Genomic DNA, 15984 nt, shown 5'->3' on the forward strand with positions numbered 1-15984 from the left:
TCTGGACTCCTAGGGAGCCTATGAAGGACCCTTCTAGGGGCTGCAGAGATAGCACAGCAGTAGGGCGTTTGCCTTGCATGTGGACCCCTGTTCAATTCTGGCATCCCATATGGTCCCCCAACCCTGCCAGGAGCGATTTTCTGAGCGCAAAGCCAGGAGTAACCCCGGAGCGCCACTGGGAGTGACCCCCCCCCCCCCAAAAAAAAAGAAAAAAAACTTTCTAGAGTTCCTTGTTGCTGAATCCTGTCTCAACCCCACTGGCCCCATCTGAAGCATCTGTGTGTGGAGGGAAGCTCACCCTCACCAGTCTCTGGGTGCCACAGAAAAGGTGCCAGCACCCTTGGCTGCCCATACCAAAGCCTCTGTAGGCAACAAGGCCAGCTCTCATCTCAGTCCCCCACGAGTGTCGTGTGAGAGTGTGAGTTTGAGTTTGAAAGTGAGTGTTCTTTTAACATCAAAAGTCTACAGTCGTAGTGTCTGCATGAGGCTTCCTTGGCACGGCACCTCTAGGCCCTTTGGTGATGGGTCCGAAGACGCAGGGTAGTAAGGGTGGAGAAATTAATTCACAAGCAGTTGACTTTTCATTGGAGTTGGCTCAGTTTATTCCATGGCCCTATCCGCCATGTGCAGACTTGGTGCATGTCTGCCTGATTCATCTCTCAGGAGCTCGCTCTCTCAGTCTCCCAATTGATCTCCATGCTTCCTTGCTGCTTTTTCTCTGCGTCCTCTCCCCCCAGGCAACACCTTATATTCTTTTTTTGTTTTTTTGTTCTTTGTTTTGGTTTTTGGGTCACACCTGGCTCCATGCTCAGAAATAGCTCCTGGCAGCCTCTGGGAACCATATGGGATGCCGGGATTCGAACCACCGACCTTCTGCACGCAAGGCGACCAACTGCCTTACCTCCATGCTATCTCTGGTCCCGCCTTATATTCTTTCTTCCAAACTGTAGACCCCTCCCAGATGGGAGTGGGAATGACCATCCAGGTGACAATATAGGACATTGGGAAGAGGGGTGATCGCACAAGTGGCACTGAGTGTGTGACTGAGCTCCCCACACTGACCTGGCAGTACTCACTGCTTGCAGCAAGTGGGTACTACCGACTACTTCACTACCCCAGTGGACAGTGAAGCCAGAGCATAGTAGAGCCACCGAGACACGTGGTGGACATACATGGTGGGTGCACGCCAGCTCTGCCTGGCTCTCCTCCCCAGGGCCACTTCTGTGGTTACAAAACCTGGGCAACATTCTTTGAGCTGCTGTCAGCCCCCCACAGGGATTGAGCCCCCCTGGTACCGTCTCAGCTGGCTTGTTCCCTTGCTTGTGTTTTGGGAATGCCTGTTTGGAAAGAGGTGCCTGACAGCCCAAAAGGTGGGGTGCCTATCTCTCCCTGTCCCCATCTCGAGGCCATTCCTGCTGATCTGGATGTCGGCTGCTGCTGCTCTGCTCTGCCCTCATGCCCAGGAGGACTACATCACTCCCAGCTTGGGGTGGAGGCAGCAAGAAATTAGAGCCCAGAGCTTGGGCTGTTCTCTTGAGGGTCAAACTGGGAACACCGTGTACATGAGACAGAGAAGTTACTCCACATCAGCCCACAAGTGAATGTCACCCACGGGCCAGAGCCAGGACCCGCCCTGGGACCAGCCGGGAGAAGGATCTCAGGATTAAGGGAACTTTCCTGAGGGATCCACACAGGATCTAGCTGCTGAGGCCTCTCGGCCCCAGGTGCCACCTGCAGGGGGCTCAGGCAGTTGCATTACATGGACACCACCCCTGATGTCTTTGAAATCAAATAACCAGCAAGTGAAACTACAGAAATAAAGGCTAAGTGCTGGAATGTGAGGCCGGAAAGGTGCTGGTGTTGCTGGACCCCCAGGTCGGTAGAACCGTGTGGCTGGGGCGCCTCCTGGTGGCCGCCTGCGCTCTGCACCCGCTGCTTTGGAGCGGGGCCAGAACCTGCCCTGGAGAATTCTTGCCTTTGGGCTCAGGAAACATTCGCCGCAGGAGGGGCTCCCAAGAAGGGCCAGGGATGAGCCATGAGATCCCCAAAGCAGGCTGCCCCTGAGCTGGGGTCAGAGGCTGCTGCTCCAAAAAAAACCAGAGCAGGAGGACAATGTGCCTTTGTCCTCTGGGTCCTCAGGAAGCAGCTGTTGACAAAGATAAAGAGCCTTTGGGGCCAGTGAAGGAACCTAAGGCTTATCCCTGCCTGGGGGTAGCCCATGAGGGCCCAGAGGCACCCCAAGGCAGAGCTTGGGAGCAGGGTACAGCGTGGTTTGGGCGGTGAAGACAGCTGGTCTGGAGAAGACACGTGTCCCTGACCCCAGGCTGTGGGGTGCCAGCACACAGAGACGTGCCCTATACTAAGTAGGTGGTGCCCAGGGCACACTGAACTGCCCAGCAGGAAGCCCCCATTCCACGACCAGAACATTTACTCTGTTTTAGTCTTTTTTTTTTGGGGGGGGGGTCACACCCAGCAGCACTCAGGGATTACTCCTGGCTCTGCTCAGAAATCGCTCCTGGCAGGCTTGGGATGCCGGGATTTGAACCACCATCCTTCTGCATGCAAGGCAAATGCTCTACCTCCATGCTATCTCTCCGGTCCGGTCCCTGCCTTAGTCCCTTGTACTCATTAAGTTCTGCCCAGGGAAAAAGAAATAGGATAGACAGCAAGTGGACGCTTGCCTTACATACAGCCAACCTGAGTTCAATTCCCAGCACCTCTATATGGTCCCCAAGCCCACTAAGACTCCTGAATGCAGAACCAGGAGTAACCCCTCAACAGGTATGGCCCAAAACAAAACAAAAATTTTGCCCAGTCCCAAATAGGGACCCAGATGTTTTAGAGAACAAGTACTATATAAACAGCTATAAAAATGCAGCATGCCCCCCTCCCTCTGTACTCCAGGGGGGAGGTGCTTGGGGAGGAGGGCGGGCAGACATCTGGCTTCCGGTTTCCTCTTTGATTCTGGAGACCAGCTTTTGCCAGGTATGGGGTTTGGGGAGGCCCCATACCAGAGCCTTTTCTCCCTAGCCTGGGGAGTGCTGGGAGGCTTGGCAGGCCCCCAGCTGTCCTTGTCTTTTTCCCCTGACTCCAGGCCTTCTCTGGGTGCCAGCTCAGATGGCCAGAAGTGGGTTCAGGTGGACTCTTAGTGGTCCTCAGGTTCCCCCCTCCCTCCGTACTCCAGGGGGGGAAGGTGCATGGGGAGGGCGGGCAGATATCTGGCTTCTGGTTTCCTCCTTGATTCTGGAGACCAGCTCTTGCTCTTGCTCACCACATAGAATGATAAGTGCAGTTAGAGAAATAACTACACTGAAAACTATCATAACAATGTGAATGAATGAGGGAAAAAGAAAGCCTGTCTCAAGTACAGGTGTGGGTGGGGTGGGGAGTAGGTAGATCTGGGAAATTGGTGGTGGGAATTCTGCACTGGTGAAGGGGGGTGTTCTTTACATGACTGTAATCATACAACTACAATTATATTTGTAATCACGGTGTTTAAATAAAGATAATTAAAAAAAAAGATAATTTAAAAATATACAGCATGCGCTGGAGCCATGCGTTGCACGAAGTGGATCTGGGTTCAAATTTCTGGCCCTCTTAGTTTCCCTAAACCCCACCAGGAGCATAGAATCAGGGAGTAAGCTCTGAGCACTGCCCAGTGTGGCCCCAAAACCAATCAAACCAATAAAATCAGCAAGCAAGCTTTTTTCTGATTGCATTGAGTTTATTTATTAGTCTGAGGAGATTAGATGTTATTCAACTATTCCAATATACCTACATCATGGGTGTCTTTTATCCATAACAAATTCTCACAGTTTTCCATTACTTATTTAATAGAACCCACCTCGAGCCTTGGGGCAGGGGATCCAGAGCTCCCCAAACCTGAGGGGAGGAAGGGGTGGAGAAGAGAGGGTGCAGATTAAATGTGGCTTCTCTGGAGCCCACAGCAGCACTTGTAGGATAGTCACGGGATCTGTACAGCTACTACACAGCTGGGTCAGCATGGTTCTCAGACGCTGTGGGGCCACTGCAGACCCCACAGGCTCCACCAGTTTCCTGCACACGCACAGCCGCAGTCACTGGAGGAAACAGGTAGGCAGGGGTGACCTGGTGTAACCATAGAGCCTGTGCGCTGGGCCCTGGGCAGAATACGAAGCCACCGGCAGGGGGCGTTCTCTTTTTCGGTTTTTTGTTTTGGGCCACACCTGGTGATGCTCAGGGGTTCCTCCTGGCTCTACACTCAGGGTTTTCCTGGCCGGCTCAGAGGACCCTATGGGATGCCGGGGATTGAACCCGAGTCAGCCACAAGCAAGGCAAACACCCTCCCCCCTGTGCTACGGCTCTGGCCCCAGCAGGGAGTGTTCGTGAGAGCCTCTGTACAAGCCCCCTGTGGTCAACCTGAAGCCTCAGGACCAGCAGAGGCTCAAGTGGTTCCTGAGTTTAGGGGGGACGAAACCTCGTCAGGTGATGGCTCCAACCAACCCTCCCATGAGCTGCAGTCTCCTTCCCAAGCCTTTCCCTCACCTGTACCCCATTTTTCCTGTTGCTCACCATCTCCTGAACTCCACCATCCCATGGATTCCATAGCCCACTGTGCTCCATTATTCCCTACACCCCCTAATCCACTATACCCCACTATCTCCCATTTCGTTATTCCTGTACTCCACTATCCCTTGCACCTCATCATCCTCTGTGCCCTGTGTTCCTCCACTTCAGTGTACCCCTTCATGTCTGGCACCCCAAGAACAAACACTCATCAGAAGGACCGGGAGAGAGGAGGCTCAGAATCAGGATGCTCTTGGGGCTGCTCTGTTGGTTTCACCCACCAACAGTGTTGTCCCCGCTGAAGCTACCTCCCCAGTGTGGTGCCAGCAGCCTCTGTAGCCATCCAAGCCCTGTCCTCCAACTGGAGAGAGCTTGCCGGCCCTCAGGCAGTGCAGCCACTGTGAACTTTGGGGAGGCAGCCGGGCTGGTGCCCTCACAGTCTCTCCACCAAGCATCAGTGCCACCCCCCCCCATCACAGTGCCTGGCCTGGAGCCAGGCATGGTCTCGACGGATGCACAGGTCAGGACTCACCGGGGGCAGACACAGGGCTAGGACCCCGCTGCGCCGGACACATCGGGCTGGGCTGAGCTTCCTTGCCTTGAGGCAGCATCGGCTTCTGCACTCCTCGTGCTTGGCACACTGGGCCCTGAGGGGCTGGGGACATAGGATATGGGTCATGCGGGCAGCCAGAAAGCCCACTCAGGGCCCTGGCCTGGCCATGCCCACAACTCACCTTCTTCCAGGGCAGACACTGCCGGAAGATGGTTTTGTACTTGCAGAATTTGGGCTGCTGGGCACTGGTGTGAGTGCAGCAGCCACTCCAGCATTCCATGTGGTGGGTGCACATGTACCCATTGGGCTGTGGGTGAGTACTTGGTCTCAGGACGAGGCCCACTTGGGCCACCTCACCTCCCCAGGCTGCGGCTCACCTTGGTCCAGGGCAGGCAGTTCTGGAAGAAGGTCTGGGGCATGCAGAAGGTCTGTGGGCTCAGGCTTCTGGTAGTGCAGCAGTCGCTCTGACATTCCCTGTGCAGCTTGCAGGCCTCCCCGATGGCCTGCAACAATCAGCTGGCAGGTGACCCCGGGCCAGGGCCAAGCCTCCAGCTCTTACCTCCCTGCCCCTGAGGAACTTCTGTAATGAGGCTCCTGTGGCCAAGGGTGCTGGAGGGAGGATGGGGTCTGTCTGAGGATGCCTGAGGTGAGCTGCAAGGCCAGTGTACACAACAAGGGACAGTGGCCACATGGGAGACAGAAGGACCAAAGTATCAGCCCCTGGACGCAACTCTCCCTCTTCCCAGTGTCTGGCTGCAGGGATGCAGGCAACCTGAGGATCCTGCCCGCTGTCCAGAAACCATACTGGCCCGTCAACCTGACCTGAAACACTGATCTGACACTGGTTGTGACATGCTGTGCCCAGGTTCCTGTGTCCTTGAAGATCCCACTGGGATCAAAGGAGTCAGTGAATTTCCAGAAGTTTCGATGGATGGAAGCTATTCTGTGGTTGTTCCTGTCTGAGGTGGAAATATCTCAGAGAGGTCCAGCCATGGGAAGAAGGCCCCAGAAACTTGCTATGCCAGGAGTGTGAACAGTAGTGCAGCATGGGGATCAGGCCGTGGAGGTCATGGCCTCTGTAAGCTTGGCAGAGTGAGGCCACCAGTTTGAGTTCATAGGTTTCCCGACATGGGCATCCTCAGGGCTCCATGTCCCCCTACCCTGCCTTGAGAACATTCCACAACAAATGATGACTCTGCCCCTGTCCAGCACCATGTGGCCTTGGATTCTGGGCACAAGCATCAGCTACTTGGGGAATGTCAGTGCTGGGGGTGGGGGTGGTTTCCTGCAGCCTTGGCAGGGAGCCTGGAAAGGGGGCGCCCATCAGGGCTGGGTTTGTGTGGACACAGCTCACCTTGTGAGAAGACAATGGTTCCTCCTGGGTGGTTAAGGCCAGGGGGAGCAGCAGCAGCAGCAGCAGCAGGTGACCGGACCAACGCATCAGACCTGTCAAAGCAGAGGCCATCAGCCTGCATCTCACTGTGCCTGCTGCCCAGCCCCACCACAGACCCTGCCTAGCGCTTCTGCTTTCTGGGGTTTCTCCTACAGCGAGTCTTGGTTGCCTGGATGTGTAGTGTTGGGCATGCTGGGGTCACAACTGGGTAATGCCAGCTGGCAGTATTTGGGCCATAGCTGGTCATGTTTGAGAGGCCAGGGAATGATTGGGATGGTTGTGTGCAGAAAGCACTTTGACTTCTGTCCTATCTATCTGGCTTTTTTTTTTTTTTTTTTTTTTTTGTGCCACACCTGGCAGTGCTCAGGGCTTACTTCTGACTCTGCACTCAAGGATCATTCCTGAGAAGGCTGCTGATCACAGAGCACAGGTCCAAAGCTATATGGGGCAGAAGCAGCATCACACCAGATTCTACCAGTCCTGCACGCTGGCACCACTCAGGGTCTCCCTCTTATGTAGCCTCCAGGACAGTGTCATTCTCAGAGCTTACCCACTGAACTATCTCTCTGGTCCCTTGCCAGGAAAATGTTTGTTTGGTTCCAAACCTTTCATAACCTTGCAGGCCAGTCAGAACTGGGATTGAGCCTCAGGTGTCCCCAGAAGGTCCTCACCATATTCCACACGGACAAAGCAGAGAGAGGCCGAAGGGTAAGGCATTTGCATGTGGTTGACCCAGGATAAACTTGGGTTCAATCCCTGGCAGGCATCCCATATGATCCCCCGAGGCTGCCAGGAGCGATTTCTGAGGCAGAGCCAGGAATAACCCCTAGGGCTGCTGGGTGAGGCCCCAAACAAACAAACAAACAAACAAACAAACAAACAAACAAACAAAATAGAGAAAAGACAGAGAGAAAACGCAGAAAACACAGCCCAAAAACACCTGTGTTTTCCTGGCTCAGGCCCATGCTGAGCTACTGGAGTGCATCTAGTACCTCCTCTTTCACTTTGTTTCTGCCCTCAGCCCACGCAATCTCCTAAGTCCTGAGACAAATGACTGGCAGGTAACAGCTGAGCCACTCTCAACAGCTGCATTTGGTCCACAAAGTTCAGAAAGCCACCAAAGTCTCAGCAGCCTTGGCCCATGACAGCTGGGCCCTGCCCACAGCTCAGCTGGTGGGTCCCACTGTGAAGTCAGGGCCTGCTGGGAAGACAGATCATCTTCAATATGACTCAATCTGTAGGCACATGCGCAAGCTTAAAACTTTTTTTGTTATTTTTTTGGGTCACACCTGTGGTGCTCAGGGATTACTCCTGGCTCTGTGCTCAGAAATCGCTCCTGGCAGGCTTGGGGGACCATATGGGATGATGGGATTCGAACCACTGTCACTCCTTGATAGGCTGTGTGCAAGGCAAATGCCCTACCACTGTGCTATCTCTGATCCCAAGTTAAAACTTTTTTTTTTTTTTTTTTATGTTTTTTGGGCCACACCCGGCAGTGCTCAGGGGTTACTCCTGGCTGTCTGCTCAGAAATCTCTCCTGGCAGGCACGGGGGACCATATGGGACACCGGGATTCGAACCAACCACCTTTGGTCCTGGATAGGTTGTCAGGCAAATCTCTCCGGGCCCAAGTTAAAACTTTTATTCTTTGTTTTGTAATCCAGATTCAAAGCAGTTAAAAAAAAAATGGGGGATGGGGCCGGAGAGATAGCATGGAGGTAAGGCGTTTGCCTTTCATGCAGGAGGTCATCGGTTCGAATCCCGGCGCCCCATATGGTCCCCTGTGCCTGCCAGGAGCAATTTCTGAGCCTGGAGCCAGGAATAACCCCTGAGCACTGCCAGGTGTGACCCAAAAACCAAAAAAAAAAAAATTGGGGGAGGGGGAGATAGCATGGAGATAAGGCATTTGCCTTGCATGCAGAAGGATGGTGGTTCGAGTCCTGGCATTCCATATGGTCCCGAGCCTGCCAGGAGTGATTCCTGAGCATAGAGCCAGTAGTAACCCCTGAGTGCTGCTGGGTGTGACCCAAAAAACAAAATTTTTTTTGTGGGGGGAATGCCATACATGGCTGTGCTCAAGCATCTCTCCTGCCTGGCCCTGGTAATTGGCTGGGGATTAAACATGAAAGACAAGTCGCTAAACCACGCACTCTCTCTAGCCACAATGCTGCCATTTTAGCAGCGAGTTAAATCAACACCAACATGGACTGCCTTCCTGTTGAGATCTTCTCTAGTTAAAAAATGTTTTATGGGGGCCAGGCGGTGGCGCTAGAAGTAAGGTGCCTGCCTTGCCTGTGCTAGCTTTGGACGGACCGCGGTTTGATCCCCCGGCGTCCCATATGGTCCCCCAAGCCAGAAGGGACTTCTGAGCGCATAGCCAGGAGTAACCCCTGAGTGTCACCGGGTGTGGCCCAAAAATAAAAAAAAAATTTTATGGGGGGCTGGAGAGATAGCATGGAGGTAGAGTGTTTGCCTTGCATGCAGAAGGATAGTGGTTCAGATCCTGACATCCCATATGGTTTCCCAAGCCTGCCAGGAGTGATTGCTGAGTGTAGAGCCAGGAGTAACCCCTGAGCGCTGCCAGGTGTGACCCAAAAACCAAAAACAAAAAAAAAAAAAGGAAAAGTTTTATGGGACCAGAGAGATAGCATGGAGGTAGAGCATTTGCCTTGCATGTAAAGGACAGTGGTTCAAATCCTGGCATCCCATATGTTCCCCTGAGCCTGTCAGGAGCGATTTCTGAGAATAGAGACAGGAGCAATCCCGAGCGATGCTGGGTGTGACCTCCCCCCTCCAGATGTTTTATAACGGGGCCGGAGTGGTGGCACAAATGGTAGGACATTTATTTGCCCTGCACGAGCTAACCTAGGATAGATGCGGTTCTATCCTACCCCACCCCCACTCCCGGCGTCCCATATGGTCTCCTAAGCCAGGATCGATTTCTGAGCACATAGCCAGGTGTAACCCTTGAGCGTCACCGGGTGTGGCCCAAAACAAAACAAAAAATGTTTTATAGGGCTGAAGTATAGCAGATAGGTTGCTTGCCTGGCACGCAGCTGACCTTGGATTCAATCCTCAACACCCCATATGAGCCTGCTAGGAGTAAGCCCTGAGCACCTTTAGGTGTGTGTAAAATAAAAATCCACAAGTCGTGAGATCACCCCACACACTGTATCTCTAACCACAGGTGGACAGGTCTGAAGAAGCCAGGTAGCAGTGAAAATTCATCAACCAAGCCAATCAAGAGAGTCAAGGAGGCAGTGGCTTCTCAAGGCTGCTTCCTAGTGCTATCTCCTAGCACCAAGCCAAAACTCATTTTTCTTTATTATTCCAATACCAGAAAGTAAAAGTTCTAGAGCAGGGGTGGCGAATAAGTTTGACACAAAGAGCCAAAATTTTAAATTGTGAGAGTCAGAGAGCCACACCACGCAGTGACCTGCCAAAACAGACACTCATACAAAAGTATTTAATTTTGGGCCCAGAGAGATAGCACAGTGGCGTTTGCCTTGCAAGCAGCCGATCCAGGACGAAAGGTGGTTGGTTCGAATCCCGGTGTCCCATATGGTCCCCCATGCCTGCCAGGAGCTATTTCTGAGCAGACAGCCAGGAGTGACCCCTGAGCACCGCCGGATGTGACCCAAAAACCAAAAAAAAAAAAAAGTATTTAATTTTAACAATAATATAGTAAACACATATTGCATTCTACTATTTTGAGTGAGGCTAAAAATCCTGCAGTGATGGTGAGGGTGTGCTGCGTCCTCCACACTCAGAACTAACGTTAGGCAAGATGTGACCCAACATGTGACACATGGGTCCCCCGCTCGCTGGCCCGTGGAGTTGTTCCTGAGGGATGGGAGACGGGATGACGCAGCCTGGGGGCAGGACTAAGTGCTCAGAGATCTCTCCTCAGAGGTCCCTCCTCAGAAGCAGCAGAACAAAACCCAAATTTGGGGCCGGTGAGGTGGCGCTAGAGGTAAGGTGTCTGCCTTGCAAGCGCTAGCGTAGGACGGACCGCAATTCAATCCCCCAGCGTCCCATAGGGTCCCCCCAAGCCAGGGGCAATTTCTGAGTGACCCCTAAGCATCAAACGGTGTGGCCCAAACCAAAAAAACAAAACAAAAAAAAACCCAAACTTGGCAAAGAGCCACAGTATACAAAATCATGAGAAGAGGCAAAGAGCCGCATTCATTTTGGCCGGGAGCCACATGTGGCTGGAGAGCAGTGTGTTCGCCACCCCTGTTCTAGAGTGAGACCAGAGAACCTCTCCAGTGGGCTTTTATATATCAAAAGATGTTTGAAGAAGGAGGAATTTGGGGGAATGTCTTTGTCTTGGGCTAATAGCCCAAGTGTGGCCTAAAAAAATTAATTTTTTGGTTTTTGGGTCACACCCAGCAGCGCTCAGGGGTTGGTTATTCTAGGCTTTATGCTCAGAAATCGCTCCTGGCAGGCTTGGGGGGACCATATGGGATGCTGGGGATAGAACTGGGGTCCTTCCTGGGTTGGCCACATGTAAAGCAAATGCCCTATCACTGTGCTTGCTATTATTGCTCGGGCCACTGAGTTACACATTATTCTTATTAAATGTGCCCCTTCCTAAGTATTTTATTATTTTGGATGTTGATGTAAATAAAATTATTCTCCGATTTTTCATTACAAGTGTTGTAAATATACTTGATATTTATATACCTACAACACTGACCTTTACATATCTGCAATCTACAACTTTGGTTAAATTGCTTATTAGTTCTAATAAGTTCATTGGCATTGCATCTTTATAGTTTTCTAGATACAATTTCATGTTATTTGAAGATATAGTTTTTCTTCTTTCCAAATCCTTCCTAATTTCCTTGCTTAGAAGCTTCAGAATGGGGGTCTGGAGAGATAGTGTAGCTGACAAGGCTCTTGCTTTGCACACATCAGACCCAGATTTGATCCTGAGCCTCTTATATGGTGTCCTGAGCTCATCAGGAATGATTGCCAAGTACAGAGTCAGCTCTGAGCATCACCAGATGTGGCCCAAACACCAAAAGACAAAAAAAAAAAAAAAAAGCTTCAGAAAGGAAGTGGTGAAAGAAAAGGAAAGAAAGAAGAAAGGGAGGAAAACTGGAGGAGAGAAAGCAAAGAAGGAAGGAAAAAATAAAAAAGGAAGGGAGGGAGAGAGGGAGGAAGGAGAAGGAAGAAAGGAGGAAGGAAGGGAAGACAGGAAGGAAGGGAGGGAAGGAAGGGAAGTGAAGGAAGGGAGGGAAGGAAGGGAAGAGAAGAAAGAACGGGAGGGAGGGAAGCGGAAAGGAGGGAGGGAGAGGAAGCAGAAAAGTGTAAGGAAGAGTCAGTCGCTGCCCGACGGAAAGTGCAGCGCGGGCACGAGTGTCGCTGCGCGCCAGGCGGATCCGCACCGGCTGCGAGAGCAGATTGGGGGCGACCCCGACCCGCGCCGCCGCCTGCCCGGGGGGCCCGGCCTGGGACAGCAGCGGGGTGCCGGCGCGCGGCTCAGCCTCAGCCGGGGCAGTCCGGGGCGGGGCGGGGCGGGGCGGGGCGGCGGGGCCACACCCTCGCCGGTGCCGCGCGCGCGGGGTCCGCGTCGAGCCGGTCGGTCGGTCGGGCGAGCGGCAGGCGCGGCGATGGCCCCGGAGCCCGAGCCCCGCGCGGCCTCGACCGCGGCGCTGGCCCTGGCCCGGCGGCTGGCCCGGGGGTGCTGGTCGGCCTTCTGGGACTACGAGACGCCCAAGGTGGTCGTGGTGCGCCACCGGCTCCTGGGCGCGGTGCACCGCGCGGTGCAGCTGCTCATCCTGCTCTACTTCGTGTGGTGCGCGCGCGGCGGGCGGCGGCGGGCGGGTCCGGGCGCGGGGCTGGGTGCGGGGTCCGGGGCGCCCGCGGAGCCGGCCTGCCGCCCGCAGGTACGTGTTCCTCGTGCAGAAGAGCTACCAGGACAGCGAGACGGGCCCCGAGAGCTCCGTCATCACCAAGGTCAAGGGCATCACCGCCTCGGAGCGCCGGGTGTGGGACGTGGAGGAGTTCGTGAAGCCCCCGGAGGTGCGCACCGCGCCCGGCCCGCAACCCAGGGCAGCCCGGGGACCGCGGGGCGCGAGGGGGCGGCGGCTCGCCAACCCGCTCCTTCCCGCCCTTCCCGCCCCAGGGGGGCAGCGTGTTCAGCATCATCACCAGGATCGAGGTCACCCGCGACCAGGCCCTGGGGACCTGCCCGGAGGTGAGGCGGGGTCCCGGGCGGCGGCGGCGGGGCTGGGGCGCCCGCGCGGGGCCCTGACCCGGCCGGTCGCGGGCCCCTAGAGCGCGAGGGTCAGGAACGCCAGCTGCGACTCGGACGACGACTGCTTGGCCGGCGAGCTGGACATGCTGGGCAACGGTGAGCACGGGTGGGGGAGCCTCCGCGCGCGCCTGGACCCCGGCCTCCGTGTTCACCCGCCCGCCCCGCAGGCGTGCGCACCGGGCGCTGCGTGCCCTACTACGACGGCGCCGCCAGGACCTGCGAGGTGTCCGGCTGGTGTCCGGTGGAAGACGGGGCCTCTGTCAGGTGTGCCCACAATCCCCCGTCCGTCCCCTTCCTCGACTTGGGCCCCGCTTTGGGGTGGAGACAGCCCACCAGGCCCTGGGCCCGAACCCACCCCGACTGTTTCCTCAGCCAGTTCCTGGGCAAGATGGCCCCCAATTTCACCATCCTCATCAAGAACAGCATCCACTACCCCAAATTCCAGTTCTCCAAGTAAGTCCTCCCGCGGGAGGAGGGACACTGCCCTCCGGGTGCCCGGCTTCCCGCTCCCCCCCCTCCCCAGCCCCTACACGCGGCTGCTGGCCACCCTAGGGGCAACCTCGAGACCCGCAGGGATGGCTACCTGAAGCACTGCACCTTCCACGAGGCCTCTGACCTCTACTGCCCCATCTTCAAGCTGGGTTTCATCGTGGAGCAGGCGGGCGAGAACTTCACAGAGCTGGCACACACAGTGAGGCCTTCCTTCCTGCCAGGCATGCCCATACACCCAGTCCTGTGCCCTGCTTGGCCGAGGAAAGAGAAACCGTCACCCCCGTATCTGGGCATGCATGGCCCCTGCTAAATTATTGAGTCCTGGCCACACAGCTGGGCCCCGGTGTCTCGTGTCCCTTCCCAGCCAGGCATTCATACACCAGGTTGGGGATTCGTCCCCTGCACAGCCGCAGGGAGGGACCTGGACCCCTGTTTCTCGGAAGACTTCTCTGGGGGTCCCAACCCTTCCTGCACCCACTTTGGAGCAGGGTGGCGTCATTGGAGTCATCATTAACTGGGACTGTGACCTGGACCTGCCGGCCGAAAAGTGCAACCCCAAGTACTCCTTCCGCAGACTTGACCCCAAGCATGTGCCAGCTTCCTCCGGCTACAATTTCAGGTACCTTGGCCATGGTGACCGCCTGCCCTCCAGCCCAACCCTCTCGGGCAGTGGCATCACCAGATGTATCAGCCTTTGCTCCTGTCCTTTGCTGGGAGAGAATTCCGGCCAGCCGCTTTCTCTTAACCGGAACAGAAGGCAAAAGCAGCTACAAATAATTCGCGAGTGTTAAGCTCTTTTGTGAACACCTAGAAAATTAATCCGTAGAAGTTAATAATAAAAGCTCAAGCTGAATTCCTGTCAAGAGGTTTATTGAGAGAATAAGCAAAGCTTTTATAGCCTGTTTCAGTGGGAGGAGCAAAAACACAGGATTGAAACTTAAACCAATCAGATTTGTACAGGTACAACGATTTTTAACCAATGGGAGCAGACACATTTTGATGGCGGGAAGGATAAGGAGAAACCTGGCAGGATGGGGGGAGGGGAAGCAAATCCTTAATAGATTCTAACAGTTTAAACCTTACAAAAATCTATTTATGACTATGCTTGAGAGCAGTTACAAAAACAGATTCCATGGAAAGATTAAGGAACCTAGTTAAGCCAGGTTCTCTGTGGTGAGCTAAGTTTATTTGCAGGGTTCTTTTGGCTCAGGGCTATGCAAACTTTTGGCTTGAATCAGGCAGCGGTGAAAAATCCATACAAAGTTCCTTTAAACATGTGGGTACTCGGTCGCCCACAACCAGAAATAAGCAGGGGACAGTGGACAGATACCTATTGGGTCTTTTCTCAGGTTTGCGAAGTATTATCAGATGAACAACCTCACCACCCGCACGCTCATCAAGGCCTACGGGATCCGCATCGACGTGATTGTGCACGGACAGGTAAATTGGGGTTCCAGCTGCCTGTGGCGTCTCCTGCCCCTCCCCAGCCCCTGCGGGGCCTCCCAAGGCCAACTGTCTGGGTCCACTCCTTATCCCCAGGCAGGGAAATTCAGTCTGATTCCCACCATCATCAACCTGGCCACAGCACTGACCTCCATTGGGGTGGTAAGAGGCCTAAGCTGGAACCTGGGTGGGAGACAGTGGGGGTATGAAAACCTCACCAGGCCCCTCACTTCAGTCTCATCAACCCCCAGGGCTCCTTCCTCTGCGACTGGATCTTACTAACGTTCATGAACAAGAACAAGCTCTACAGCCACAAGAAGTTTGACAAGGTTTGTGCGCAGAAGCATTCCGCAGGTAGCTGGCCCGTGACCCTGGCCCTGATCTTGGGCCAGGCTCCTCCCCCACCCTGCCCCTGCTCCACAGATCCAGGTCAGGCCCTGGCGGCTCTGCCCCCCCTGCCCAGCTCCACCTCTGCCCCATCTGAGCAGATGGCGGATGCTCCTGAGCAGGGCGCAAGACCCAGGCTTTGTGCCTCTGAGTCTCTCCATCTAGACTCCATGGCCACGGACCCGCGAGGTTTGGCCCAGCTCTGAGCTTCGCCCTCAGCTCTCAACTGGCCAGTGGGAGGCTTCAGTTTCTGCCCGAAGGACAGAGTCTTGGCTCCAAAGGCAGCACATGGGGCCTTATGCAGAGCTCAGGAACCAAGGACCCCTGTGCATAAGCAGGGCTGAACCCCCGGCCCTGCCTCACGTCATGCCCAGCTGAGCAGACCTGCAGCATCTAGTTCCTACTTACACCTCCCAAGCTGCCCGCCCAGCCCCCGCCTGGTAATCAAGAGATCACATGTCCAGCGTCCAATAAACTTGTAACCAGAACCTCCTGCCCTCGTTTTTTGGGGAAAAAGTATCTTGAAGTTCTGAAGCAGGTACATGCTGGCAGGTTCCTGCGTGCCTGGCCCTAGTTGGCTAAATCTGCTTCCTCCTAGGTCTATCCAGGTCACGGTCACATCAGAGCTAATTGGGGAGGGATTCAGAGGAAGGTCATCACATCTGCCAGCCTTCTCTAAGGTCACTGCAGACCCGAATCTGGACTCAGGGCGGACAGCTAGAGGAGTTGGTGGTGGGGCAAGTTGCTGCACCCAAGCTAAGGTTCTATAAGCTCCTGAATCTAAATGCTTGCACAGTTCAGGCTGTACTTTAAGGGGTGGTGGAGTGAGTGGGAAGGAGGCAGGAATGATGTGGGCACCGAGGACAGACACAGTGTGCGGTGGACAAGAGCTTGGGGAGCCCATCAG

General features: G+C 54.7%; 2 protein-coding genes across 2 annotated transcripts; one reads left to right on the plus strand and one right to left on the minus strand.

Annotated features, from left to right (window-relative positions):
- Window positions 1–3984: 3984 nt before the first annotated feature.
- LRCOL1 (leucine rich colipase like 1) lies at window positions 3985–6738 on the minus strand. The gene is made up of 6 exons (XM_049768259.1): window positions 6645–6738; window positions 6453–6544; window positions 5476–5601; window positions 5280–5405; window positions 5078–5200; window positions 3985–4107 (listed from the first exon to the last, which is right to left on the minus strand). The coding sequence occupies exons 1-6, from the start codon at window positions 6736–6738 to the stop codon at window positions 3985–3987; spliced, it is 684 nt and encodes a 227-aa protein (XP_049624216.1).
- Window positions 6739–10695: 3957 nt separating this feature from the next.
- P2RX2 (purinergic receptor P2X 2) lies at window positions 10696–15320 on the plus strand. The gene is made up of 12 exons (XM_049768260.1): window positions 10696–10736; window positions 11844–12293; window positions 12385–12520; window positions 12624–12695; window positions 12776–12851; window positions 12923–13019; window positions 13128–13208; window positions 13308–13446; window positions 13736–13866; window positions 14597–14687; window positions 14787–14852; window positions 14942–15320. Exons 1-12 carry the CDS (start codon window positions 10696–10698, stop codon window positions 15281–15283), a joined length of 1722 nt encoding a protein of 573 aa, XP_049624217.1. The 3' UTR covers window positions 15284–15320.
- Window positions 15321–15984: the final 664 nt, after the last annotated feature.

This window comes from Suncus etruscus, chromosome 2 (genome assembly GCF_024139225.1).
Source record: "Suncus etruscus isolate mSunEtr1 chromosome 2, mSunEtr1.pri.cur, whole genome shotgun sequence".
Lineage (NCBI taxonomy): Eukaryota > Metazoa > Chordata > Mammalia > Eulipotyphla > Soricidae > Suncus > Suncus etruscus.

Excerpts from the sequence above, each read along its gene's own strand:
- P2RX2 (XM_049768260.1), top strand. The coding sequence starts at position 10,696 with ATGTGGCTGGAGAGCAGTGTGTTCGCCACCCCTGTTCTAGA. Across the intron at positions 12,696-12,775 it reads CCCTGGGGACCTGCCCGGAG|AGCGCGAGGGTCAGGAACGC; the intron begins GTGAGGCGGGGT and ends GCGGGCCCCTAG. Across the intron at positions 14,853-14,941 it reads CACTGACCTCCATTGGGGTG|GGCTCCTTCCTCTGCGACTG; the intron begins GTAAGAGGCCTA and ends ATCAACCCCCAG.
- LRCOL1 (XM_049768259.1), bottom strand. The coding sequence starts at position 6,738 with ATGACCAGCTATGGCCCAAATACTGCCAGCTGGCATTACCCAGTTGTG. Across the intron at positions 6,545-6,644 it reads CCAGGCAACCAAGACTCGCT|GTCTGATGCGTTGGTCCGGT; the intron begins GTAGGAGAAACC and ends CTGCTTTGACAG. Across the intron at positions 5,201-5,279 it reads AGTGTCTGCCCTGGAAGAAG|CCCCTCAGGGCCCAGTGTGC; the intron begins GTGAGTTGTGGG and ends CTATGTCCCCAG.